General features: G+C 47.7%; 1 protein-coding gene across 1 annotated transcript in view; it reads left to right on the plus strand.

Moving 5' to 3' along the window:
• The first annotated feature begins 16869 nt into the window (after positions 1–16869).
• The window catches only part of LOC309351982 (GTPase KRas-like), a 51973-nt gene continuing 41755 nt past the window's right edge, over positions 16870–27087 (plus strand). The window contains 2 exon segments of the mRNA XM_081880220.1: positions 16870–17009; positions 26934–27055. Of these exon segments, the coding sequence (XP_081736346.1) occupies positions 16958–17009; positions 26934–27055 (174 nt within the window). The 5' untranslated portion in view covers positions 16870–16957.

The following is a 27087-nucleotide window of genomic DNA, read 5'->3' on the forward strand; positions in this document are numbered from 1 at the left end:
AGTCAGTAGAGCATGAGATCTTAATCTCAGGGTGGTGTGGATTAAAGACTCCTGCTGGGAAGTTTCCTGCATTGCAGAGGCTTCACCTAGACAGTCCTCACGGTCCCTTCCAACTCTGCAATTCTAGGAAAACACAGCGAGGTTGACCCACCGACTCCCAGCTGCACTTTGAGTTGTCCTGTATGTTGCTGCACACAACAGCAACATACAGGACAGCTAAAAAAGCCAATGCAATTCTGGGCTGCATCAATAGGAGTATAGCATCTAGATCAAGGGAAGTAATAGTGCCACTGTATTCTGCTCTGGTCAGACCTCACCTGGAGTACTGTGTCCAGTTCTGGGCACCACAGTTCAAGAAGGACACTGACAAACTGGAACGTGTCCAGAGGAGGGCAACCAAAATGGTCAAAGGCCTGGAAACGATGCCTTATGAGGAACGGCTAAGGGAGCTGGGCATGTTTAGCCTGGAGAAGAGGAGGTTAAGGGGGGATATGATAGCCATGTTCAAATATATAAAAGGATGTCACATAGAGGAGGGAGAAAGGTTGTTTTCTGCTGCTCCAGAGAAGCGGACACGGAGCAATGGATCCAAACTACAAGAAAGAAGATTCCACCTAAACATTAGGAAGAACTTCCTGACAGTAAGAGCTGTTCGACAGTGGAATTTGCTGCCAAGGAGTGTGGTGGAGTCTCCTTCTTTGGAGGTCTTTAAGCAGAGGCTTGACAACCATATGTCAGAAGTGCTCTGATGGTGTTTCCTGCTTGGCAGGGGGTTGGACTCGATGGCCCTTGTGGTCTCTTCCGATTCTATGATTCTATTCTATTCTAATTCTATGGATACTTGTAGGAGAGGAAGAATATGATTTAAGAGCAAAGGAGGCACTCTGTTCACAAGTCACAAATTCTAGGGAGGAACAAGGCTACAAATAATGTCAGCAGTTTGGGCTTACCTGGATGGGGGATAGAGAAGGATGTGTCATTATTTGGCTAGAGATGGGGGGGGGGGGGAGTTTTGATTCAGTTCACATTTAAAGTTGAGCCTTCCTAATCCACATTTTTGGAAGCAACATGCAAGCCGAAACCCGGACACTTTTCAAAATTTGCGCCTCCCCATGATTCTATGATTCTATGATTCAACATTACCTGATTTGTTTCCCCATAGCCTGCAACCCTGTCAAACACCCATGGAGCTGCAATCTGTGCATGGGCTATCCTCTGCGCATGCTCAATGAATGTTAAATTTTCAGATCAGACGGAAGCTGGTTTGAGGGGGAAATGTAGCGTAGGCTCAGCATCATGGGTACAGTGTGGTGTGTAAAAGGTAAATGCAAAGGAACCCCTGACCGTTAGGTCCAGTCGCAGACGACTCTGGGGTTGCGCGCTCATCTCGCTCTATAGGCCAAGGGAGCCGGCATTTGTCTGCAGACAGCTTCCGGGTCATGTGGCCAGCATGACTAAGCCGCTTCTGGCGAACCAGAGCAGCGCACGGAAACACTGTTTACTTTCCTGCCGGAGTGGTACCTGTTTATCTACTTACACTATAATGTGCTTTCGAACTGCTAGGTTGGCAGGAGCTGGGACTGAACAACGGGAGCTCACCCCGGCGCGGGGATTCGAACCGACGACCTTCCGATCGGCAAGTCCTAGGCTCAGTGGTTTACAGCCCAGCGCCACCCGCGTATATGGATTCAAAAGTGCACTGTGCATTGTGCACCTAGCCCAAGTCAGATCAGGATTACTGACGCTGCCTGGAAGTGGCTCCTTGGGGCTCCAGGCCAGGGTCTCTCCCAGCTGTTCATGGAAATCCTTTGTGTTGGACCTAGGATTTTCTCCATGCAAACCAGATGCTCAGGCACGGAGTCAGGAATGATCTGCACTTACCGTTCCACTGTGCTTTCGAGGCAAAGCATGTGCTTTAAAACTCCATATCCAAGTGCCTCCCTTCCCTCCCCCAAGAGCTTTCCCCACAAAATCCCCCTTTAAAGCTGAATGGGAACAAACAGCAATCTGCGGGAAACTGGAATAGCTGTTTGCTCCGATTTAGCTTTAAAGAGTGCGTTTTTTCAGCTCCAGAGCGGGACAGTAAAGGCACTCAGACACAGAGCTTTAAAGTGTGGACCTGTGCGTGGATGATGATGATGATTAAGTCCATTTGACTGGGATACCCCAGCCCAGGCCTCCTCAACCTTGGGCCTCCAGATGTTTTTGGCCTACAACTCCCATGATCCCTAGCTAGCAGGACCAGTGGTCAGGGATGATGGGAACTGTAGTCTCAAAACATCTGGAGGGCCGAGTTGGAAGAAGCCTGCCTCAGCCACTGGGCGGCTTCTAACAAAATATACAAAGACACAACAGAACACTGCACATTGAAAATTTCCCTATACAGGGCTGCCTTCAGGTGTCTCCGAAAAGTCAGATAGTTGTTTATTTCCTTGACATCAGATGGGAGGGCGTTCCACAGGGCGGGCGCCACTACCAAGAAGGCCCTCTGCCTGGTTCCCTGTAACCTCACTTCTCCCAGGGAGGGAACCACCAGAAGGGGTTTTCCAGAGGTGGTGCAGAACTAGCTGGTGGGCAGCAGGCACAGCGCAGGTAATCACAGTTGCTGCCACAGGCCATAACTCAGTGGTAGAACATCTCTCCCAGCATCTATGAGTAGGTTGAAACTCCGGAGAACTGCTTCCAGTCAATGGAGGCAGTCCTGAGGTAGACGGACCAAAGGTCCGACTCAGAAAAAGGCAGCTTCCTAGATGTTATTGTTCCATCTCCCCGTCCGTCGCTTCTCTACTGCAAATCTTTCTTTCCCTTTTGCGATTTACGGCTGTGAGGTGAGTGGGGTGTCTAGCACCACCAAACATCTAGACCAGCATTTGCAGCAATGGTGATTTATTCCTCTTGCATTAAAAAAACAAACAAAGCAAAAAAAAACCGCCCTTAGAAACCGAAAGGTAAATAAACTTATTTACCTCTCTCCCTCCTCCCAAACCAACCTCACCCCAGAAGTACACATCCACCGGTTTCTACGGCAGCCTTATGACCTTGCAGGGATGGGCTGTTTTGGGAACGCAGCCCAAACGACGCTTGTGGCTGGAGATAATTTCTATTCCTTACCCCCATCATCCTTCGTTCTGGGAATCCTCACGCAAATTACATATTGGCAGCCAGTAAACCAGCCAGCCAAACCACAAGGAACCAACTGCAAAGGGTGTGTGTGTGGGGAGCCATTACAGCCCCAAACATAGGGAGGATGCACAGCTGGGGGACGGGACCTGTGGTTTTCCAGATGTTTCTGAATTACAACTCCCGTCCCATCATTCCATGCTGGCTGGGGCGGGAATATTATTATTATTTGTTAAATTTATTCCTTGCGGGGTTTTGTGCCATGGCCGTTCAAAGCGACTTAACAATGTTTTAAGCAAAAAACAAAAACAAAAAATGCATGCATTAAAATCGGGAAGCTTTTAATGTCTAATGTATCATGTGTTACTTTATACTCTGTTGGAAGTTTCCTAGAGTGTTGGTCCATTCAGATGGGTGGGGTACAAGTAATAAATAATGATAATAATCATTATCATTAAAACCAGCATTTTAAAAAATCAAAAATGCAATTCTATTTTAAAAATAAAATAAAACTTCCCATGCAAAAGACCAGAGCTATTTAAAAGCCAAAGACCTGGGTGTGCCAGGTTCCGCCGCACACTGCGGGTGCCCAGCAGTGTGTATGATGTCACGCGCGTTGCATGCATGATGTCACGCGGTGTGATATGGCCCATTTATATGACATCACACAGTGTACTGGGGCCCATTGGACCCTCCCGCCAGGCCTCAGCGCATTGCGTGATGTTGCATGTGCGACGCATTTTGTTGCCCTGCCAGGCACCCACAGTGGGTGCCTCGGACCCCCCAGAGATGGTGCCTATTCAAAGGCCTGATTAAAAAGGAATGAATCTGCAATGTGGTGGTTCCTCAGCAGGAAATGATCTGAGATGGAAAGGTTTCCTTGAAGGAAGAAAAGTTGAAGTCTGGGAAATGGGTGGCGATGTGGTCTAAACCACTGAGCCTCTTGGGCTTGCCGATCAGAAGGTTGGCGGTTCGAATCCCCGCGGTGGGGTGAGCTCCCGTTGCTCGGTCCCTGCTCCTGCCAACCTAGCAGTTCAAAAGCACGCCAAAAGTGCAAGTTGATAAATAGGTACTGCTCTGGCGGGAAGGTAAACGGTGTTTTTGTGCGCTGCTCTGGTTTGGCAGAAAGAGGCTTAGTCATGCTGGCCACATGACCCGGAAAAATTGTGTGCAGACAGTTGATGATGAGCGCCGCAACCCCAGAGTCATCTGTGACTGGACTTACCGGTAATTGTCAGGGGTCCTTTACCCTTTTTTTTAAAAAAAGATGTACTTAGGGTCACTCTGCCTGGTTTGGTTTCAGTCTGTAGGATTTGCCACGGTGTCTGCAGTTCAGGTGTAACATGTCTGTGTGGGTAGGAGCAGGGAGACGCCATCAGTTTGAAAGTGTTGTAGCAGCAGGAACAGAAATGTCACCACAGACATGAAATTCTCGTCAATATTAGGCTCTCTCGGCAGACCCACAAAAGTAATGCTACATTTGCATTTCAGCATCCAGCAGAGGGAAAGAATTAGATCCATGCAGTAATGACTCAGTCATCACAGAGAGAGTCCTCAGATATTTGGGGAGGGAAGAGGAAGGGCAAATGAGTTTTCCTTCCTCTTCCCATGTTTGCAACAGTTGAAGCTGAGTCAACATATTTGCCCTCTTACTCCAGTGTGGTGGGTGAACCCTAGAGAAGAGGCCTTGGACTTCAACAGCAATATAAGCAGTTTCTATTTATGTGTGTGTACGTATACTAGCAGCCTCACGCCCAAGGTTGCTTGGGAAGTCTAAGAAGCCAAGCAAACCAGTGCAGTTTTGAAACTGGTGCGATTCCAAAAGGCTGAGTCTGTCACCTTGAGTGAGAACGGCATCCAAATTTAGCACTCCATCTCAGGAACCTTCGGGCAAAATTGGCTCACATCCCGAGGCACCCAAATGCACGGGGAACAAACAACTTTTCGAAACACATAGCAGCTGAACAGCAGCTGAAATGCAACATGATTATAAAATACTAGGTAAGGTAAAATGAAAGCAGTATATAAACACTGGCCTGGTTCTCAGGTCGCAAGGAGTTGGGGGACTTGGTTACATATTATGGTCAAGTAGAGTTTAACCGTGATCCCATATTTGAGCCCAGGTTAAGCCCAGACAGAGAGCCTCGGAGGGCCTCATTCAGCCCTCGGTCCTGAGCTTCTCTGCCCTTGTTATATATTCTGACTCCAACAGAAATGCAGACACAGTCGGAGGCTGCAGAGGTACCAGCCAAAGAGGCAAATCAGGTCCAGGGCTCTGGGAAAGCTGCTGGAGATCATAGGACCACCACAACTGATGCTGTTGGATGGGAACCCTGAGAGGAACCCACTGGACCCCAAGGCTTCTAGGGACAGAGCCCAGGTGTTTCACAGTCCCCTTCCCCTGAGTTCTAAGGGTTCCATGTTTATGCAAAGACATGCATACTCAAACCGCCTACTTGGAACTGCCCCTGTGCTAGCATCCTGATTCTTCTGGAGCCGGTGCACTGAGCAGGCCTTGCCCAGTAAGCAAGGCAGAGAGCTGAAAAGTATGCTTGGGTTAATAACATCTGGAACATTGCTCTGTCAGAACGCCTCATATACCATTGGCGACTAATCAAAGGCATCTCCAAAAAAAGATACCTTTGATATGATCTGGTTTCCCCTTTTTATTGAAGAAGAACAGAAGAAGAAGAGTTACAGATAGGTAGCTGTGTTGGTCTGCCATAGTCAAAACAAATTCCTTCCAGTAGCACCTTAAAGACCAACTAAGTCAGTTCTTGGTATGAGCTTTCGTGTGCATCTGAAGAAGTGTGCATGCACACGAAAGCTCATACCAAGAACTGACTTAGTTGGTCTTTAAGGTGCTACTGGAAGGAATTTGTTTTGTTTAGAAGAAGAAGAGTTTGGATTTGATATCCCGCTTTATCACTAAGGGATGCGGGTGGTGCTGTGGGTTAAACCACAGAGCCTAGGACTTGCCATTCAGAAGGTCGGTGGTTCGAATCCCCGCGATGGGGTGAGCTCCCGTTGCTTGGTCCCTGCTCCTGCCAACCTAGCAGTTCGAAAACACATCAAAGTGCAAGTAGATAAATAGGTACCGCTCCGGCGGGAAGGTAAACAGTATTTCCGTGCGTTGCTCTGGTTCGCCAGAAGCGGCTTAGTCATGCTGATCACATGACCTGGAAGCCATACGCCAGCTCCCTCGGCCAATAAAGCTAGATGAGTGCCACAACCGAGAGTCATCCGCGACTGGACCTAATGGTTAGGGGTCCCTTTACCTTTACCTTTATCACTACCCTAAGGAGTCTCAAAGTGGCTAACATTCTCCTTTCCCTTCCTCCCCCACAACAAACACTCTGTGAGGTGAGTGAGGCTGAGAGACTTCAGAGAAGTGTGACTAGCCCAAGGTAACCCAGCAGCTGCATGTGGAGGAGCGGAGACGCGAACCCAGTTCACCAGATTACGAGTCCACCACTCTTAACCACTACACCACACTGGCTCCCAGGTACTTTAATGCCACCATCACCACAGAGGTGTCTGTGGAAGGGATACATTGATTGAAAACGTATTGTGTTGTAATTGTATTGTATTGTAACTTTGAATAAATGTGTTTTTTTTTAAAATGCGTTTGCGCCCGGAAAACGTTGTGTGCATTTAATGCATGTGAGTTCAACCGTCTGGCCTTCAACCGTGCAAGGTTGAAATCTCACAAGTTAAGTGTGCACAAAACGCAATCATAATATATCTTCTGGCCAGCCTTGCTGTGCCTTCCCTGTGGTGTCACTGGGTCAAGACACAGCAATGTTGTCCTTTTATTAAAATAAAAAGAACCGCCTAGATTGCATCGGGAGAGAGAGAAACAGCATAAGAAGTGCAGCAAACAAAGAAAAGATTGGCCCAGACATTTCCAGTCAACAAGCCTCTGACATTTTTTGTCCCTTTTAATCAAATGTTCGTAAAGACTCTGTAACCTTCCAACAGGTTGACTTCACCCCCAAAGGCACATTCTTCCATTGTCTCCCGGAGACAGATGGATGCCGGGATCGATGAAATGGTTTTTCTGAAAAGAAATTTGAAGAGTTAAACTTTTTTTAAAAAAAAGTCTTCCTACTTTTGTGTGGGAAGTGAGACTTCCAATACGGCAGGGAAGTGTGTAGGCAGAGTAGCATTTGATCAGATAAATTGATTGGGGGGGGGGTTTCCTCCAGAATAACCCTTTGATCATCTTCCCATTCACAACTTAATTTTAATTGTTAGAAGCCCACAGGATTCCCACCATCAGAAAGAACGACATATGGGAGAAATGTGGTGCTGATTACAAGATCGGAAGAGAATTAATTAGTTCTTCCACTCCCACCTCTAACCCGCTGTATGCAGCACATTTGCAGGTGTGTGGGGGCTTCATAGGAGATCATCTGTTATGTACTGAGCTTGGATCCGAGAACAATAAGCAGGGAGGATCCTAGAAGGCAGCAACCTGATTGGTCTGCAGGAGCCGCCCAATCCGGTTCCAGGAGGAAGTGAATCAGCAACCTGATTGGCCTGCAGGAACAGTCCAATCAGGCTCCAGGAGGGGCGTTGAATCAGCCAATCACACGGGACCCATTGTGTAAATAATGTATATATATCCAGAGGTTTTGGGGGAAAGCACTCACGCACTGTTTACCAGGAGCTGAAATAAAGAGCATGAAATCAACACTCAGCTCCGAGTATATTTCATCATCATAGAATCACAGAAAAGAGATGTAAACTTGTTTATGTATGCCACAACAGCAGCAAGGATACTTCTGGCTCAGAAATGGAAGCAGCAGGAAATTCCAACACTGGAAGAATGGCAGGTCAAGATGGTGGAGTATGTAGAGATGGCCAAGTTGACAGGGAAAATCTGGAATCAGCTCGACGAACAGTTTCAAAAGGACTGGAACAAATTTATATTCTATAGGAAAGAAAATGGTAAACATCTGAAAACGTTTGTAGGTTTGGCTTGAAAGGTTTTGTAATGTAAATACAAAGAACTGATTTACCAATAATAAGGTGAAATATTGAAAAAAGATAGAAGGTAAAAAAGTAAAAAAGTGATTATAGAAATGCTGAGAACTAAGTAAGATGTTTGGAAGTCAGAAAGAGGGAGAGAAGGAGGTCAATGCTCTTTTAGAGCAATGTATTAGGATATGCAGTTATGTAACAAAATATGAATATGATAAATATGGAAAATTTAATAAAAATTATTATGAAAATAAAGAATCACAGTATTGTAGGGTTGGAAGGGATACTGAGGGTCATCTGGTCCTACCACCTGCAATGCAGGAATCTCAACTAAAGTGTCCATGACAGATGGCCATCCAGTCTCTGCTTAAAGACCTCCACGGAAGGAGAGTCCATCAGCTCCCAAGGGAGTCCAGTCCGTTCCACTGTTGACCAGCTCTTGCTGTCAGAAAGTTCCTCCTGATGCTTAGTTGGAACATCCTTTCTTGTAACTTGAATCCCCTGGAAAAGAGGACCCTGAGAGGCGGCAGGACAGCCGTCGACAAATATCTCAAGGGCTGTCACATGGAAGACGGAGCAAGCTTGTTTTCTGCTGCTCCGGATTGTAAGTTCACAGGAAGGTAAAGTCTTGCTTTTATTGCATATGACTTTCTACACCACTCGGCAACTGGTAACCAGAGGCGTAACACTTCTGAAAGTGGAGGTAGAACATAGCCTAGTGCTGTGTCCAGGGCAGTTGTCTACCAGCTCCATCTGGTACGCAGGCTGAGACCCTACCTGCCCGCAGACTGTCTTGCCAGAGTGGTGCATGCTCTGGTTATCTCCCGCTTGGACTACTGCAATGTGCTCTACGTGGGGCTACCTTTGAAGGTGAGCCGGAAACTACAACTAATCCAGAAAGCAGCAGCCAAACTGGTGACTGGTAGTGGCCACCGGGACCATATAACACCGGTCCTAAAGGATCTCAGTGAGTTTCCGAGCACAATTCAAAGTGTTGGTGCTAAAGCCCTAAATGGCCTCAGCCCAGTATACTTCAGCCCCATTGTTCAGTCCGGACACTGAGGTCCAGCTCCGAGAGCCTTCTGGCATTTCCCTCCAAGCTAGAAGTGAAGCTAGAGGGAACCAGGCAGAGGGCCTTCTCGGTCGTGGCACCCTCCCTGTGGAATGCCCTCCCTTCGGATGTCAAGGAGATAAAGAACTACACAACTGAAGGCAGCCCTGTACAGTGGTACCTCGGGTTTAGAACTTTATTTGTTCTGGAGGTCTGTTCTTAACCTGAAAGTGTTCTTAACCTGAAGCACCACTTTAGCTAATGGGGCCTCCTGCAGCTGCTGTGCCGCCCCTGCACGATTTCTGTTCTCATCCTGAAGCAAAGTTCTTAATCTGAGGTACTATTTCTGGGTTAGTGGAGTCTGTAACCTGAAGCATCTGTAACCTGAAGCGTATGTAACCCGAGGTACCACTGTATCGGGAAGTTTTAAATGTTTGATGTTTTATTATGTTTTTATATGTGTTGGAAGATGCCCAGAGTGCCAGGAGCAAGCCAGCCAGGTGGTCAGGATATAACAACAACAACAACAACAACAACAACAACAAGTGTGAATTTGATCTGAGTTTTCCAACAAGTTCTAGCATTATATGAGAGCGGGGAGGGGAGTGGGGGGGACTTTTCCTTATCCATTTTTTCCAATAGAGAGAGGAGAGGAGGCTGTGTTCTGCAGGTGGAAAGCGAAAAACACACACAAGGTTCAAAAGTGTTGCTCTGGAGGAAGCGGGCAGATCCAGTTTTAGGGGTAAAAAGACGTAAGCAAGCAGCTTACTCACGGCGGGCTTAGCGGCGGAGATGAGCGATGTGGAGGATTTGCCCTTAACCGAGGAGAGATTTATTGACAGTTCTCAGCTAAAGTGCTTTTCAAAGGAAGGGAAGAGGAAATGAATCATTTCACAGAGAGGAAAACCTTCCATTTGGTATTTATTAAAGGAGGTGTAGGAGAGTAAAGAAAACCGCCATAACATCTCTGGATAAATATGTATGTGTGTGTGTGTATTCATTTTTTTTAACTTGATTTCATTTACAAAGAGCTTTCCATAACATATCTCGAAGCAATTCTGCAGTAAAAACACCAACACAAAAAACGATTAAAAACAATTCCATGGACAAAAGAAAAAAAGAACAATTCAAATCCAAGGTTGCAGATTTCTCTTTTTTCATTAAACCAGTCTTGTACATTTCAACCCTTTGCTTCTTTCCATTTTCTGGCTTTCAGTATTCTTGCTGCCATTAGTAAGTAATCAGGTAAATGTTTATATAACAACCCTTTGTTGTCTCTGCTGAATAGAACTAAGAATGCTATTTCAGGTGATTTTTTCCCCCTTTTTCCTTTCACAGGTTTTCCCAGTGTTTATGTTACTTCTGAAAATATCTGATCCCAGAACTGGACAACTTTGGCGCAGAGTCCCCACATATGTGTGAAGGAACCGCGAACGGTGCCATTTTTGTATTATTTTCAGATAATTTTATTTTGGTCTAGCTGAAGCGGATAGGCCAGCATCAGATGATAAGAGCTGTTTGAAAGTGAAACGGGCTGCCTCTGAAGGTGCTGGACTCTCCTTAATTCAAGGATTTTAGGCAAAGAATAGATGGGCACATATGACGGATGCTGTAGCGGAAGTTTTCCTGTACAGTGGTACCTCGGGTTAAATACTTAATTCGTTCCGGAGGTCCGTACTTAACCCGAAACTGTTCTTAACCTGAAGCACCACTTTAGCTAATGGGGTCTCCCGCTCCCGCTGCACAATTTCTGTTCTCATCCTGAAGCAAAGTTCGTAACCCGAGGTAATATTTCTGGGTTAGTTAAGTCTGTAACCTGAAGCGTATGTAACCCGAGGTACAACTGTATTGGCAAGGATCAGCCTAGAGGATCTCCCACAACCCTGTGATCTTAACTGCAAGAGCAGGCAGTCTCATATGGTAGCCTAGCAGAGATATCACCTTGCCAACAAAGGTCCGTATAGTTAAAGCTATGGTTTTCCCAGTAGTGATGTATGGAAGTGAGAGCTGGGCCATAAAGAATGCTGATGGCCGAAGAATGGATGCTTTTGAATTATGGTGCTGGAGGAGACTCTTGAGAGTCCCATGGACTGCAAGAAGATCAAACCTCTCCATTCTGAAGGAAATCAGCCCTGAGTGCTCACTGGAAGGACAGATCCTGAAGCTGAGGCTCCAATACTTTGGCCACCTCATGAGAAGACAAGACTCCCTGGAAAAGACCCTGATGTTGGGAAAGATGGAGGGCACAAGGAGAAGGGGACGAGAGAGGACGAGATGGTTGGACAGTGTTGTCAAAGCTACCAGCATGAGTTTGACCAAACTGCGTGAGGCAGTGGAAGACAGGAGTGCCTGGCGTGCTCTGGTCCATGGGGTCACGAAGAGTCAAACACGACTAAACAACAACACAAGTCCTGAGGTGCTTCCAGGTGAGAATTCACCATGGGATTGATGTTCCTTGTGTATGCAGGTTTTCTTTTGCCGTCTCCACACAATATTGCTGGCACCAAAGTGTCGGCCTATATTTCCCCCCCCCCCAATTAAAATCTGGATTTATGCTTTCCCGTTAAAAATACTTATTCCCAACGAGCTGCTTAGTGATCTGTTTGTCACATTAAGCCCCATCTGGAAGCACTGTAAATCATGTTCAACCCTAAAATCAGCAGCTTACACTGAGCCCAGAAACAGATAGGCGACCAATGCAGATGTTGAAGGATCAGAGTAATATGTTATTTATTCTTTGGGCTGCGGATAACAATCTGGCCACCATATTTTGGATCAACTGAAACACCCTGACAATTTTTAAAAAGTCCCATGTATGGAAGAGCAATGTGGAAACACAAAGCAATATTTCTGCACAGCATAAAGTAAATTTTGTTTTTAATTGAAATAATAAAACTGACAACTAGTCACCCCTTCAAATTAGTTTTGGGTTTTTTGCTGCAGCTTTGCTTTGGGATAAAATATTGCAGTAAGCAAGACAAGGACGTGTCAAAAGATTGCGTGTTTGTGTAACAAAAAAAGGAGGGGGGGGGAAGCATTCCTGAAATGTCATGCAAAATAATACAAGCCATTCATGAGAACAAGCCCTTGATCTCTGCTCAAAGGAAGAACCGTTCTTTCCCAGCCGGACACAACAAAAACTCTGCTTTCCTAAGCTAATCCTTGCACTCATGTGGTCAGGAGCAAGGGGGGATCTACGCATTTTGAAAAATCATGTGGCACAGCTCTTTAGGGACTGTACCACTTCCAAAAATAGACAGTGGGTGGGAACTCTGGAGCGGAGGGGGACCCCCTGCACTTAATAGTATAAGCAGATGATTCACAAGAGATCTATGTACAGTGGTGCCTCGCAAGACGAAATCAATTTGTTCTGCGAGTCTCTTCGTCTTGCGTTTTTTTCGTCTTGCGAAGCACGGCTATTAGCGGCTTAGCGGCTTAACACTATTAGCGGCTATTAGCGGCTTAGAAAAAGGAAAAGAACTCGCAAGAACTCGCAAGATGTTTCGTCTTGCGAAGCAAGCCCATAGGGAAATTCGTCTTGCGAAGCACCTCAAAAAACGGAAAACTCTTTCGTCTAGTGAGTTTTTCGTCTTGCGAGGCATTCGTCTTGCGGGGCACCACTGCACTTGCATTTCTTTAAAAGTTAAAAATAGACAGTGGAGGGGGGCAATTGTTGAACGGGATTGGTGGTGGTGCGCTGGGGTTGGGGGCGAGATTAACCCTTCCTGCCGCATCATTTCCCTGATTCACCTGATCATTTTTTCTCAGCCTAAGGGTGCAATCCTATCTTCATGTTCCACTAACGGAGAGGCTATAGGTATCGGTGGAAGTCCTGACATGTTGGTGGAACTTGATGCACACCTTTAAACCTCGCCTCTAAGTACAGTTCTTAATCTACATACATCAGAAACTAGCCTTCTCTCTCTATTGGGCAAAAGTAGCAGCAGGATCCATCAAGACAGCGGTTCTCAAACTTTCAAAAAGATTTATTGGTAAGAAATTAATAATAATAATAATAATAATAATAATAATAATAATAATACAGTGGTACCTCGGGTTACATATGCTTCAGGTTACAGATGCTTCAAGTTACAGACTCCGCTAACCCAGAAATAGTATCTCGGGTTAAGAACTTTGCTTCAGGATGAGAACAGAAATGGTGCTCCGGCAGCATGGTGGCAACAGGAGGCCCCATTAGCTAAAGTGCTGCTTCAGGTTAAGAACAGTTTCAGGTTAAGAACAGACCTCCAAAACGAATTAAGTACTTAACCCGAGGTACCACTATATATTTTTTTTTATTATTTATACCCTGCCCAGAAATATTTTGTTCTTCTGCAGATCTTTGGGGCTGGAGTCTCCAGGAAGGACCAGGGCAGACCTCAGTCTGAAACCCTGTCCCGCTACTGCTGGTTGCTATAGACAATACAGTGGTACCTCGCCTTAAGATCTTAATTCGTTCCAGAGGTCTGTTCTTAACCTGAAACTGTTCTTAACCTGAGGTTCCACTTTAGCTAATGGGGCCTCCTGCTGCTGCCGTGCCACCGCCGTGTGATTTCTGTTCTCATCCTGAAGCAAAGTTCTTAACCTGAGGTACTACAGTGGTACCTTTGGTTACTGACGCTTCAAGTTACAGACGCTTCAGGTTACAGACTCCGCTAACCCAGAAATAGTACCTCGGGTTAAGAACTTTGTTTCAGGATGAGAACAGAAATCGTGCAGCAGTGGCATGGCAGCAACAGGAGGCCCTATTAGCTAAAGTGGTGCTTCAGGTTAAGAACAGTTTCAAGTTAAGAACGGACCTCTGGAACGAATTAAGTACTTAACCCGAGGTACCACTGTATTTCTTGGTTAGCGGAGTCTGTAACCTGAAGCGTCTGTAACCTGAGGTACCACTGTACTGACCTAGATAGACCAATAGTCTCTCTCAGTGTAAGATTGCTTCCAGACCCTCCAAGTGCACCTATTTTCCAGGGGCAGCTTTGGATTTACAGAAGCCGTCCCAGTTTCTGGTTTGATCCCTGACTGGCCTGCTTTTCCTCAGGATGTTCCTATCTTCAACCGAGAAATGTTGGAGGGTATGGAGTTATCTGACCTCCCAAGCCATCTGAATGCAGCCTGTATAGGGAAGTTTTTAAATGTTTAATGTTTTCTTAGATTCTTATATATGTTGGATGCCATCCAGAGTCAGATGGGCAGGGAATAATAATAATAATAATAATAATAATAATAATAATAATAATAATAATAATAATATAGGATGTCCTTATTTTCATCAGAGAAATGTTGGAGGGTATGAGCTTCCTACATTCCTATATCTGCTAATCAGAGAGTAGGAATGTGTATCCAAACACATATGGATGCAGGAATCTCACAGCTAATGCATTCCCAAGAGGTGACTGTCTCGCCTCTGCTAGAGTGTCACCTTTAGTTTGCCTCCAGGTGTGTAGCAAGTGGAGCCTTATTTTGCTCCTGCAACTATGGGAAAGAGGCCAAAGGCCAAAGGCGTCATCATGTGGAATCCTGTGCGTCCCTCCCTCATCATTTCTTCCGATGAGGTGGGGATTCTGTAAAGGCCTGAGCGTCTTTCCATCGCTTATTAAGACCAGGCTTATGTGAGTTCTGCTTTGCCCTAAATAACATTGACATTTTCTGATTATGCAGCTTTCTCTAGATACAGCTTTCAGTATAAGGCAGCTGCGTTTGCTATTAGAAGGAATTGCGCATTTAAATTAAACGCTGCTCCACAGAGCAGCATCAAAAAGCCAAGTCCCTGCCCCGAGGCACTTGCAATCCCGCAATACCAAGAGGGAGGGCAGAGGGAGGGAGGAAATTGAAGGGAGGGAGAAAACGCACATTGTATTCAGGACATAGAATTGTAGAGGTGGAAGGGGGACCCCAAGGACCAAGGACCATCTAGACTAACCTGCTGCAATGCAGGAATCACTGCTAATATTTGCAATTGATTTATTAAATTCATTAGCCATTTTGGGTTCAGGTGGGTGATCTATATACAATAAAAACGGTGATTCATCTTTCATTTACAAACGTCATTTCGTTGTCCTTTTTACATTTTGCAAGTTACTCTGGGAATGACATTGAAGAGCCAGGATTGGGGGTGTAACTCTGAAAATTATGGGAGAATTCTCAAGAAATCACCACTGGCTAAATTCCATCTCCTCCCCACACAAACTGATTCATCAATGGTTCCTCTTCATCCTGGAGAAGAGTGACTAGTGGGGTGCCACAGGGTTCTGTCTTGGGCCCAGTCTTATTCAACATCTTTATCAACGACTTGGATGATGGACTCAAGGGCATCCTGATCAAATTTGCAGATGATGACACCAAACTGGGAGGGGTGGCTAACACCCCAGAGGACAGGATCACACTTTAAAACGACCTTGACATATTAGAGAACTGGGCCCAAACAAACAAGATGAATTTTAACAGGGAGAAATGTAAAGTATTGCACTTGGGCAAAAAAAATGAGAGGCACAAATACAAGATGGGGGACACCTGGCTTGAGAGCAGTACATGTGAAAAGGATCTAGGAGTCTTGGTTGACCACAAGCTTGACATGAGCCAACAGTGTGATGCGGCAGCTAAAAAAAGCCAATGCAATTCTGGGCTGCATCAATAGGAGTATAGCATCTAGATCAAGGGAAGTAATAGTGCCACTATATTCTGCTCTGGTCAGACCTCACCTGGAGTACTGTGTCCAGTTCTGGGCACCACAGTTCAAGAAGGACACTGACAAACTGGAACGTGTCCAGAGGAGGGCAACCAAAATGGTCAAAGGCCTGGAAACGATGCCTTATGAGGAACGGCTAAGGGAGCTGGGCATGTTTAGCCTGGAGAAGAGGAGGTTAAGGGGTGATATGATAGCCATGTTCAAATATATAAAAGGATGTCACACAGAGGAGGGAGAAAGGTTGTTTTCTGCTGCTCCAGAGAAGCGGACACGGAGCAATGGTTCCAAACTACAAGAAAGAAGATTCCACCTAAACATTAGGAAGAACTTCCTGACAGTGAGAGCTGTTCGACAGTGGAATTTGCTGCCAAGGAGTGTGGTGGAGTCTCCTTCTCTGGAGGTCTTTAAGCAGAGGCTTGACGACCATATGTCAGGAGTACTCTGATGGTGTTTCCTGCTTGGCAGGGGGTTGGACTCGATGGCCCTTGTGGTCTCTTCCAACTCTATGATTCTATGATTCTATGATTCTAAACCCCAATTGCTGAAACAGGAAAAGAACAAAAACAGATCTTGAGAGGCACAATTGCTAGATTGCAATGCTGGAAATCCCTCTCTCTCTACCCTTCAGGCAATCTTACGCATCCCTACTTTGAAGTAAACCAAACCCAAAGGGGTTTACTTCCAAATCATTTTGATTAAAGCAAGGGGTTGCCGTTCCAATCGGGGCTCTCCACCCCAAACCCATTTGCTGCTTTCAAAAAGAAAATAAAGAGAGCATTAGGATGCACCATTTGTTATGAACACCAAGACAAATCAGTAAGGCTTGGCAGGTAAAGCCCTGGGATTTGGTGCAATTTTCCAAGGCATGCCAAGCGACTTGCTGCAGGCAGCCAGCTAGCTAAATAGGTAGGCTGCACTTACGAAACACCTTTGCAACCCATTACAGCCTAATACACAAACACACACACACACACAACACAGCTGACTGCACCGCATACATAGGTACACACAGATAAAGATTTTGTAACACGCCCTTCTTCCTCCTCACCAGCCAATAACAGAGTAGGTGCCTGTTATTTTGGAACCTGCCTTGGGCAGAGAAGTTGAATTGTATGTACGTCCTGGAAACAGCAAAAGCATCAAGGGCTGGAGACAGAGAGAGGGGTAAGAGGGTTGTGTTTGTGTGTGTATGGGGAAGGGGGAACCGTGTACAAAGGGGGGAGGATATTTGGGGGGAGTGGACGGGGTCCCCACTGTATAATTATCCTGCCCCCCCAATGTTTTCTGAAAGGCCTGAATGCTACATTAATGATTACTGGCTGTTAAAACCAAGGGGTGGTGGTAGTTATTCCAGAAGTATTAATTCAGAGTATGTATTTTTTAAAGTGGCATTATGCTTCATCTTTTATGTAACGAGTTTCCAGCGCATAAAACACTGACGTTGTAATTCATTTGTCTCTTTGTAAATCCAGTTCCGGATCGCCTTATTGGTTTTATGATATATATTCTGTTTGATCAGCATCCCTTTAGTTCATCGGATTTTGTAGGATAATTATCGGAGTTCTGTGCAGCCGTCCAAAATGCTTTACAGGGTGATGTAAATGGATCTCGCATACGATCAGTTTCAATTCTGCATGGCTGTCACATTTCTCGGCAAAAGGGAAGAGGGGAAAACCACACACGCACCATCCTTACCTCGTGTGACTTGTTCCTGGTACGTTTTCGCGTCATTTATAGTTTCCACAGCATTTAAAGGTAACTGTTTGTTATTTACATCATCTTGACAGATCGCCACTTTATTCACCAACACGGCACTCCCATAAACAAACGTACTTGACGGTCTTTTTAAAAATCCCAATAACCTGCTTCCCGGGTGATTTTTGGGTGCCTTCAGGCCGTCGTTCATCCGCTGTGATTTATTTTGTCATCTTTTATTCATAATGACAGGTCGGGATTCTTTTCATTTTGATAACCCACCGCTAAAAAAACAAAACAAAACCCCCACAACCATCACCTGCCCAGTTCAAAACAGCTGCATTTTTATTTTTATTTTTTAAAAAACGCATTTTAGAAGTGCCAACTCGACCGTCTGTGCGTGTTTACTTGGAAGCAAGCCACCCCCTCCGCCCCGCCCCGGCGCTCAGCGGGTACTGGGAGGGCAGCGCGGAACCTGCTGCAGCATGCCTATCAATTACTGTAAAAAAATTAAAATATTTAATATATATATATCAATCCCTCCTTGCTGCAAGCCCGGTTTGCAACGCACGCTTACTCGGATGCAAAAGCCCCGTGCGTGCAATGGAGGCTTGCTTTGCTCCCAAGGAAGCGTGCAAACGGTTGGCACAGCTCCGCCGTTTTATATAACCGGGTCTGGTGCATCTACACGGCGCGCGGCTGCTGCAGCTGCGCGAGGGAGAAGCGAATCTTGCAGCAAGAATCCCGGGCTGCGGCTCCTCTCCAGCCCCGCCCACTCCTCCTCCTCCTCGCCCCGCCCACCCCGGCTCTGCCTGCTCAGGCCGCCGAATCGAGCTGCCGAGGGTATCGATGGCTCCCTCTCTCTCACACTCTCTCTTTTAAAGCGCACCCCTTCATCCTCTTCTCGGCGCTCGGCAGCGCCAGCCCCGGCTCCGGCCATTTCGCACAGCGGCGGCGGCGCCTCCGGAGAGACCCGGGGGGAGGAGGAGGAAGAGGAGGTAGGTGCTCCCCAAGGGGCTGGGTGGGGGTGCCTTCTCCAGAGGAAGCCCCGGGACCTATTTGCACCCCGCGGGAAAGTGACCCGGGGTTCAGGGGCGCCTCCCACTTCTCCCCCCCCCCCAGCCGCCTCTGCCCCGGGACTTAGTGGCAGCCGCGCCTTGAGAAGCCTCGCCTTTCCCTGCCCCGGGACCTAGTGGCATCCCGGGGTGAGCCCCTGCCCCAGGTCTACTGGCACTCATTCGGGGGTTTAGCCGCCTCCCGCCCAGCTGGCTCTGCCCCGGGACTTAGTGGGAGCCCCTGCCCGCCCCTGCCCCGGGACTTAGTGGGCAGCCCCTGCCCGCCCCTGCCCCGGGACTTAGTGGGAGCCCCTGCCCGCCCCTGCCCCGGGACTTAGTGGGCAGCCCCTGCCCGTCCCTGCCCCGGGACTTAGTGGGCAGCCCCTGCCCGCCCCTGCCCCGGGACTTAGTGGGAGCCCCTGCCCGTCCCTGCCCCGGGACTTAGTGGGCAGCCCCTGCCCGCCCCTGCCCCGGGACTTAGTGGGCAGCCCCTGCCCGCCCCTGCCCCGGGACTTAGTGGGAGCCCCTGCCCGTCCCTGCCCCGGGACTTAGTGGGCAGCCCCTGCCCGCCCCTGCCCCGGGACTTAGTGGGCAGCCCCTGCCCGCCCCTGCCCCGGGACTTAGTGGGCAGCCCCTGCCTGCCCCGGGACTTAGTGGGAGCCCCTGCCTGCCCCGGGACTTAGTGGGAGCCCCTGCCCGCCCCTGCCCCGGGACTTAGTGGGCAGCCCCTGCCCGCCCCTGCCCCGGGACTTAGTGGGAGCCCCTGCCCGCCCCTGCCCCGGGACTTAGTGGGCAGCCCCTGCCTGCCCCGGGACTTCCCATCATAGTGGGCAGCCCCTGCCCGCCCCTGCCCCGGGACTTAGTGGGAGCCCCTGCCTGCCCCGGGACTTAGTGGGAGCCCCTGCCGCCCCTGCCCCGGGACTTAGTGGGCAGCCCCTGCCCGCCCCTGCCCCGGGACTTAGTGGGAGCCCCTGCCCGCCCCTGCCCCGGGACTTAGTGGCAGCCCCTGCCCGCCCCTGCCCCGGGACTTAGTGGCAGCCCCTGCCCGCCCCTGCCCCGGGACTTAGTGGGAGCCCCTGCCTGCCCCGGGACTTAGTGGGCAGCCCCTGCCTGCCCCGGGACTTAGTGGGCAGCCCCTGCCCGCCCCTGCCCCGGGACTTAGTGGCAGCCCCTGCCCGCCCCTGCCCCGGGACTTAGTGGCAGCCCCTGCCCGCCCCTGCCCCGGGACTTAGTGGGAGCCCCTGCCTGCCCCGGGACTTAGTGGGCAGCCCCTGCCTGCCCCGGGACTTAGTGGGCAGCCCCTGCCCGCCCCTGCCCCGGGACTTAGTGGCAGCCCCTGCCCGCCCCTGCCCCGGGACTTAGTGGGAACCCCTGCCTGCCCCGGGACTTAGTGGGCAGCCCCTGCCCCGGGACTTAGTGGGCAGCCCCTGTCCGCGACTTAGTAGGGAGCCCCTGCCCGGGGACTTAGTGGAAGCCCCTCCCCCTTCGGCCGCCTCTGCCCCGGGACTTAGTGGGCAGCCGCGCCTTCAAAAGTTTCGCCTTTCCCTGCCCCGGGACCTAGTGGCATCCCGGGATGAGCCCCAGGCACTGATTCGGGGGTTTAGCCGCCTCCCGCCCAGCTGGCTCTGCCCCGGGACCTTGTGGTATGAAGAAGCCCCCCACCCCCATTCGCCTCTGCTCCGGGACGTAGTAGCCCCCGCGAGAAACAGCCGCGCCCTCCTTCGGCGTTGGGACTCGGTGGGCTCCCCGTGCGAAGAAGCCCCCGAAGCCAGCCGCTTCTGCCCCCGGACCTAGTGGCATGCTGCTGCTGCCGCCCGCGCCCTTTCACTTGGGTCTTTTCCCTCCCTGCTCTGCTTGTCCTTCATTGCGGGGCTGCTTCCCCCACCTCGTCCGTCTTCGAAGGAAATAAACGCGGGGGGGGGGGGAGGAAGAAATGAATGAAAATGGGGGGGACACACACACGCGCGCGCGATGGTGACTCTTCCTTGTTTCAAAATGGCAAAAATGGAAACATTCAAAAAGTTAGACATCTTTTCCTTCTCTCCTCCTTCCTCCTCCCCCTTTCCACTGCAAAGTCTTTCCTGGTGGTTCAACTTCCCTGAGAGTCATTCCGGCTCCCATATAGGGCGGCGGGGATACTTTTTGAGTGTGTTTTTGGTGGGGTGTCTGCCTTCCTTCCCCGCCACCCCTTGAAGGAAGTAAGGAAGGGGACCTGGATGCGCCCCACTTCCTCCTCATCCCTCCCGGACACTGTTCCTCTCCTGCGTGGGGTCCCCCTTCCTGGAAAATCTGCCTTCCATTTCCCCCCTTGGGGGCAGTATTTTGCAAATATTCCTTTTGTGCTTCTGCCTGCTCTAATCTGTCGGAACCTTCATGCTTGCTATGTACATCCAGTGAGATTTTATGTAGTCTCTTAGGTCCATCGGGAAAGGAGAGAGACCCTCCTGATACTCCAGGGATAGGGGGTCTTTTTGATCTTAAGGCATGAGACTCTTAATCTCAGGGCCATGGGTTCGAGTGGCTGCGGAACCCAGCCAGATGAGCGGGGTATAAATAATAAAGTTGTTGTTGTTGATGAGCGGGGTATAAATAATAAAGTTGTTGTTGATGAGCGGGATATAAATAATAAAGTTGTTGTTGATGAGCGGGGTATAAATAATAAAGTTGTTGTTGATGAGCGGGGTATAAATAATAAAGTTGTTGTTGATGAGTGGGATATAAATAATAAAGTTGTTGTTGATGAGCGGGATATAAATAATAAAGTTGTTGTTGATGAGTGGGGTATAAATAATAAAGTTGTTGTTGTTGATGAGCGGGGTATAAATAATAAAGTTGTTGTTGTTGATGAGCGGGATATAAATAATAAAGTTGTTGTTGATGAGTGGAATATAAATAATAAAGTTGTTCTTGTTGTTCTTGTTGTTGTTGTACTATTATTTTGTTGTTGTTGTACTATTATTGTTCTTGTTGTTGTTGTACTGTTGTTGTTGTACTATTATTATTTATTATTATTTGTTGTTGTTGTACTATTATTTGTTGTACTATTATCTTGTTGTACTATTATTTGAGCCTCAGGTTAGGCAAAAGGTTCCTGCATTGCAGGGGGTCCCGGGGCCCTTTCCAACTGTATAATTCCATTGTGGGTGGAGTAACAGACAAAAAGTGGGTGGGGCCAGAGGCAAAAGGGGGCAGGGCTGCCTTATACTCCACAAGCCCATTTGGCTGAGTGTCCTCTGCACTGACTGGCAGCTGTTCCCCAGCGCATCAGGCAGGGGTCTCTATTAGCCCCTACCTGGAAATGCCTGGGATTGAGCCTGAGATCTTGTACCTGCAAAACCACTGAGAGATGAATATGAACAAATATTGGGGATGAAGAGTTTAAACTTTAAACCAAACGAAATTTTGTTTTCTATATAGTGGTACCTTGGTTCTCAAACGCCTTGGTACTCAGACAACTTGGAACCCAAACACTGCAAACCCGGAAGTAAGTGTTCCAGTTTGCGAACTTTTTCTGTGTTACGCGTCCGTCTTGAGTGTTATGGTTCCGATTTGAGTGTTACGCTGAGGTCTGTCTGTTTTTGCTCTTTATTTTGCGTTTTTGCGGCTCTTTTTCGTTTTTGTTTTGCTGACTGTGTGGAACCCAGTTCAACTACTGATTGATTGTGTGACTGCAGCACATTGTTTATTACTTCCATTTTATGGATCAGTGGTCTCGTTAGATAGTAAAATTCATGTTATGTTGTTGTTTTAGGGGTTGTTTTTAAAAGTCTGGAACAGATTAATCCATTTTGCATTACTTTCTATGGGAAAGCACACCTTGGTTTGGGAACGCTTTGGTTTTGGAACGGACTTCCGGAACAGTTTAAGTTTGAGAACCAAGGTACCACTGTATTGGGCAAATCTAGATGCCGAGTAGTACTGAAGACCTTGTGGATGAGCCATTTCCCTGTTCTTGTGGCGAGTGGCCTGCCTGCCGCTTGCTGTAACCAGAGTATGCAGGGTGGTAAAGGTTTTTGCGGAGTCCCTGTGGTTCAAATTGGAGAGGTCCTGAGTGCTGGATATGCAGAAATGGCCATATTGCCAGTGGGGGAATTCCTGAGAGGTTAAAGCTTCCCACCACCCTGTCCGTAGATGGCTTCTGTAATGTTTATTAACGTTCTGTAACAATTATTTCCTATTTTTTAAATGTGGCAAGCTTGGCTAGGATAAAGTATAATCCGGCAAAGGCTTTGTTTGTTCTTTCTCCGAGCAGCTCAGCCTGGTGAAAAATGTCTGTGTAGCTCTAAAGCTCACCTGTGGTATTTTAAAAGTCTGGCTCGTGCAAGAAAAGACACTGTCTCATTGCATAGACATCATGTGATGTGTTTGTTGTGTTTGTTGGATGTGTTTGTTGTGGCAGCTCCAGTCATTGCACCTTCCAAAGGCTGCTGGATGTGGTTGTGGAACCTTTGAGAATTGTAGAGTTGGAAGGGACCCTGACGGTCATCTATCCCAACCCCTTGCAATGCAGGAACCTCAGCCTACGCATTCTAGAGTTGCAGGGATGGAGGGAACTTATGACCCTCTTAGATGCCCGTTGGACTCTAGCTCCCATCATCCCTGGTGACCATTATGAACTTTAGCCAAGTGGAGAGTGTCTTATTAAGCTACCCTTGTTCTATTGTTCCAGGCATCATAAAGGTGTTTTTCAGCACTACTAACATTTTCTACCAATTCTTACGGTGTCTTCTTGAGGTTTTGGACCACAACTCCCACAACTCCCAGCTGCCATGCCTAATAGTCAGCCGTAATCACACATGTTGAAATGTTTTTGGAAGTGGATTTTTGTATGGCTGCAGATGAATGTGGAATGGTCACGAAGAGATCAGTTATGATGGGCAACTTCCCCTGAAAAATGCTTTGGCCACTGGTATCTATCTTCTCTTTCTTTGTACAGGGTGTATTGGGGCCATGTTGTCCATGCCCAGAGCTGAAGCTGAGGCTCAGCAGGTCTGCTTAGTGTACAGGTGAGCTGGCTGCACACCTTGCAACATGCGCCAGAATTCTCTGCAACTTGCAGAGGTTCCATCAAGAGTTTTATCTGGCAGGCAAGCCCAAAGCAGAAACGGTTTCTTGAAGGCTGAAAAACTGAAAAGCACTTGGCTGGTATCTTCAAGTTTGGAAGTGAGAAACATCGACTCTAATCCCAGTTTATCGCGTATTGGCTTTGGGGAAGCGGCAGCCGCAATGTGTTTCCGCCTAACCTACGTCACGTAATCTGTTATGAATTTATTAAAAGCTCTGCTGAGTAAGTTTTATCAGTTTGGTGAAGAAAGAAAATAGGATGTTTTTCTCTGTTAGATTAGCATCTGAACCAAGTAATATGGAACTTGTGACTTTCATTTAATTTCAGCAGGCGCTGCATCATAATAATGATGTGTTTCTCAAGTTCAAAGTACAAGAAAATATATATTGGCTCATAAATTACCTAACTAGATAAAAACAGACTTTAATAGGAGAGAACGTGACGGCCAACAGCAGCCCTACAATAATATTGTTTGAAGTCGTAAATTTAAAAATAGATTTTGCTGGTGCCATCAGAGTAAATGCATTTTTTTTATAGATAAGACATTCGACATTCAAGTGTTCATGATAAAAAAAAAAGTCAAGTAACTTGATAGCAGGTGTGTGTGTGTGTGTGTGTGTGTGTCGGTGATACTTTTTGAAAATTGTGTTTTAATTATGGTGGTGGTCTGATTTACTATAAATTCCTGTGGAATCTTTTCGAGTGTAAAGTGATATACAGCATTATTTTGTTGTTGTTTAGTCGTTTAGTTGTGTCCGACTCTTTGTGACCCCATGGACCAGAGCACGCCAGGCACTCCTGTCTTCCACTGCCTCCCGCAGTTTGGTCAGACTCATGTTTGTAGCTTCAAGAACACTGTCCAACCATCTCGTCCTCTGTCGTCCCCTTCTCCTTGTGCCCTCCATCTTTCCCAACATCAGGCTCTTTTCCAGGGAGTCTTCTCTTCTCATGAGGTGGCCAAAGTATTGGAGTCTCAGCTTCAGGATCTGTCCTTCCAGTGAGCGCTCAGGGCTGATTTCCTTCAGAATGGAGAGGTTTGATCTTCTTGCAGTCCATGAGACTCTCAAGAGTCTCCTCCAGCACCATAATTCAAAAGCATCCATTCTTCAGCGATCAGCCTTCTTTATGGTCCAGCTCTCACTTCCATACATCACTACTGGGAAAACCATAGTTTTAACGATACGGACCTTTGTTGGCAAGGTGATGTCTCTGCTTTTTAAGATGCTGTCTAGGTCTAGGGACGCGGGTGGTGCTGTGGGTAAAACCTCAGTGCCTAGGACTTGCTGATCGCAAGGTCGGCAGTTCGAATCCCCACGGCGGGGTGAGCTCCCGTTGTTCGGTCCCAGCTCCTGCCCACCTAGCAGTTCGAAAGCACCCCTAAGTGCAAGTAGATGAATAGGTACCGCTTTATAGCGGGAAGGTAAACGGCGTTTCCGTGTGAGGCGCTGGTGCTGGCTCGCCAGATGCCGCTTAGTCACGCTGGCCACGTGACCCGGAAGTTTCTCTGGATAGCGCTGGCTCCTGGCCTCTTGAGCGAGATGAGCGCGCAACCCTAGAGTCGGACACAACTGGCCCGTACAGGCAGGGGTACCTTTACCTTTTACTAGGTTTGTCATTGCTTTTCTCCCAAGAAGCAGGCGTCTTTTAATTTTGTGACTGCTGTCACCATCTGCAGTGATCATGGAGCCCAAGAAAGTAAAATCTTTCACTGCCTCCATTTCTTCCCCTTCTATTTGCCAGGAGGTGATGGGCCCAGTAGCCATGATTTTTGTGTGTTTTTTTGATGTTGAGCTTCAAACCATATTTTGCGCTCCTATCTCACCCTCATTGAAAGGTTCTTTAATTCCTCCTCACAGCATTATTAGGTATGTAAATAGCTCTAAAGTGATTCCTGAACCTGATTCAGTGAGTACACTGGCCTTGGAATCAGGGAACCATGGTTCAGATCCCTCTTACTCACATAGGCCATGGTGGAGCTGTCTTTAGTTAATTTCTGTCGCTTTCGAGGCATGTTGCCAGGGGCTGTGCTTCTGGCCAATGCTCTCAATACGGCAAGCCCACAACTTATGAACATTTAACTTGTGTACATTCAGCTTTACCCCCAGAGCATTTTTTATTTTTTTTAAAGTGTATTGGAAAACTGGGCATTGGAAAAAGGGTATTGGAAAACTCTGTCATTCTATGATTCTATTAAATGCAACCCAATCTTTCTTGGATTGCGGGAGGAGCAGGTTGTCCCATGTGGTGGAGACCACCAATCGCCTTCTGCTGAGCCATGTCTGCGGTTTGGCAGGACTGAGGGAGCGGCAGAGTCAGGCCTTTGCAGCTGCATTGGTGTGAGTGCCAGACACGTTTTCATGGTGTGCTGGCGCAACCCGGACCTTGCTGCCGCTTCGACCCTTCTGGCAGGTGAAGGAGGCCATTGCTTTGGCTTCACCCCACTAGGTGAACCACTCTTACGTTCAGATACATGAGACTGGGAGCAGCATGGTGTGTATGAGGATATCAGAAATAACTGGAATGCAAAAAGTCCAGTCAGAGACCAGCTTAGCTGTACATTACGGCTGGACGATATGTTGATAAATCGTCCAAAACTGGTTTCAAGTCCATATTGTAATATCAGTTTCATAATTTTTGACCTGGCAATATATTGCGAATCATGGTGTGTGTTTGTGTGCTTTGCAAAAATCACGATGCAGGAAAAACTGTGAAGCTGGCCAATGCCTTATTTCAGACTTGGTGATATATCGGTATATCACAATGTTTAGCTGGTGATATATTGTGATGTTGAAAACCAGATATTGCCCATCCCTACTGTACAACCCTAAAAGCAAAATAATTGCAATGGCTGATTAAACAAGGTGACGAAAGAAACATCCCAGCATTGGTGGTGTAAGGAGTGCAATCAAAAATCCACAATCTCGATTCAAGACCCAGCTGACATAATTCATAACTGCCTGATGAATTGCAGATCAGCCCCCTGGTGTTTCCTTTTGAAGTTATTTTGTTCTAGGGTGGTTAAATGCAAGGTTGGTTGGAGAGTGTTTTGCTATACCGAGATGCCCTCCTGGTTTCTGGAATATTGCCATTTCCGACGTTGGACTTGGAAAACGAAGCCATGCAAAGCTTTGCTTATTTGATGGCAGTGTCCTTTCCTTGTGGTTTCTGTGTCTTTGGACCTGCGAATAAAGGCAACCAGAAGAGCTACCTGTAGCCAAAGGGCCTCCAGTGTTCCACTGAATAAAGCTGATATTTCTGCTTCATCTTCAACAGGCCTGCAGAAGATGACGGAATACAAGCTGGTTGTTGTTGGAGCTGGTGGCGTGGGCAAGAGTGCGCTGACGATACAGCTGATTCAGAACCATTTCGTAGATGAATACGACCCTACAATAGAGGTAAATGATTTCCTAATAAGTGAATAAGAGAC

The sequence above is a fragment of the Podarcis erhardii genome (assembly GCF_964252035.2).
Source record: "Podarcis erhardii genome assembly, chromosome: 10".
NCBI classification, from domain to species: domain Eukaryota; kingdom Metazoa; phylum Chordata; class Lepidosauria; order Squamata; family Lacertidae; genus Podarcis; species Podarcis erhardii.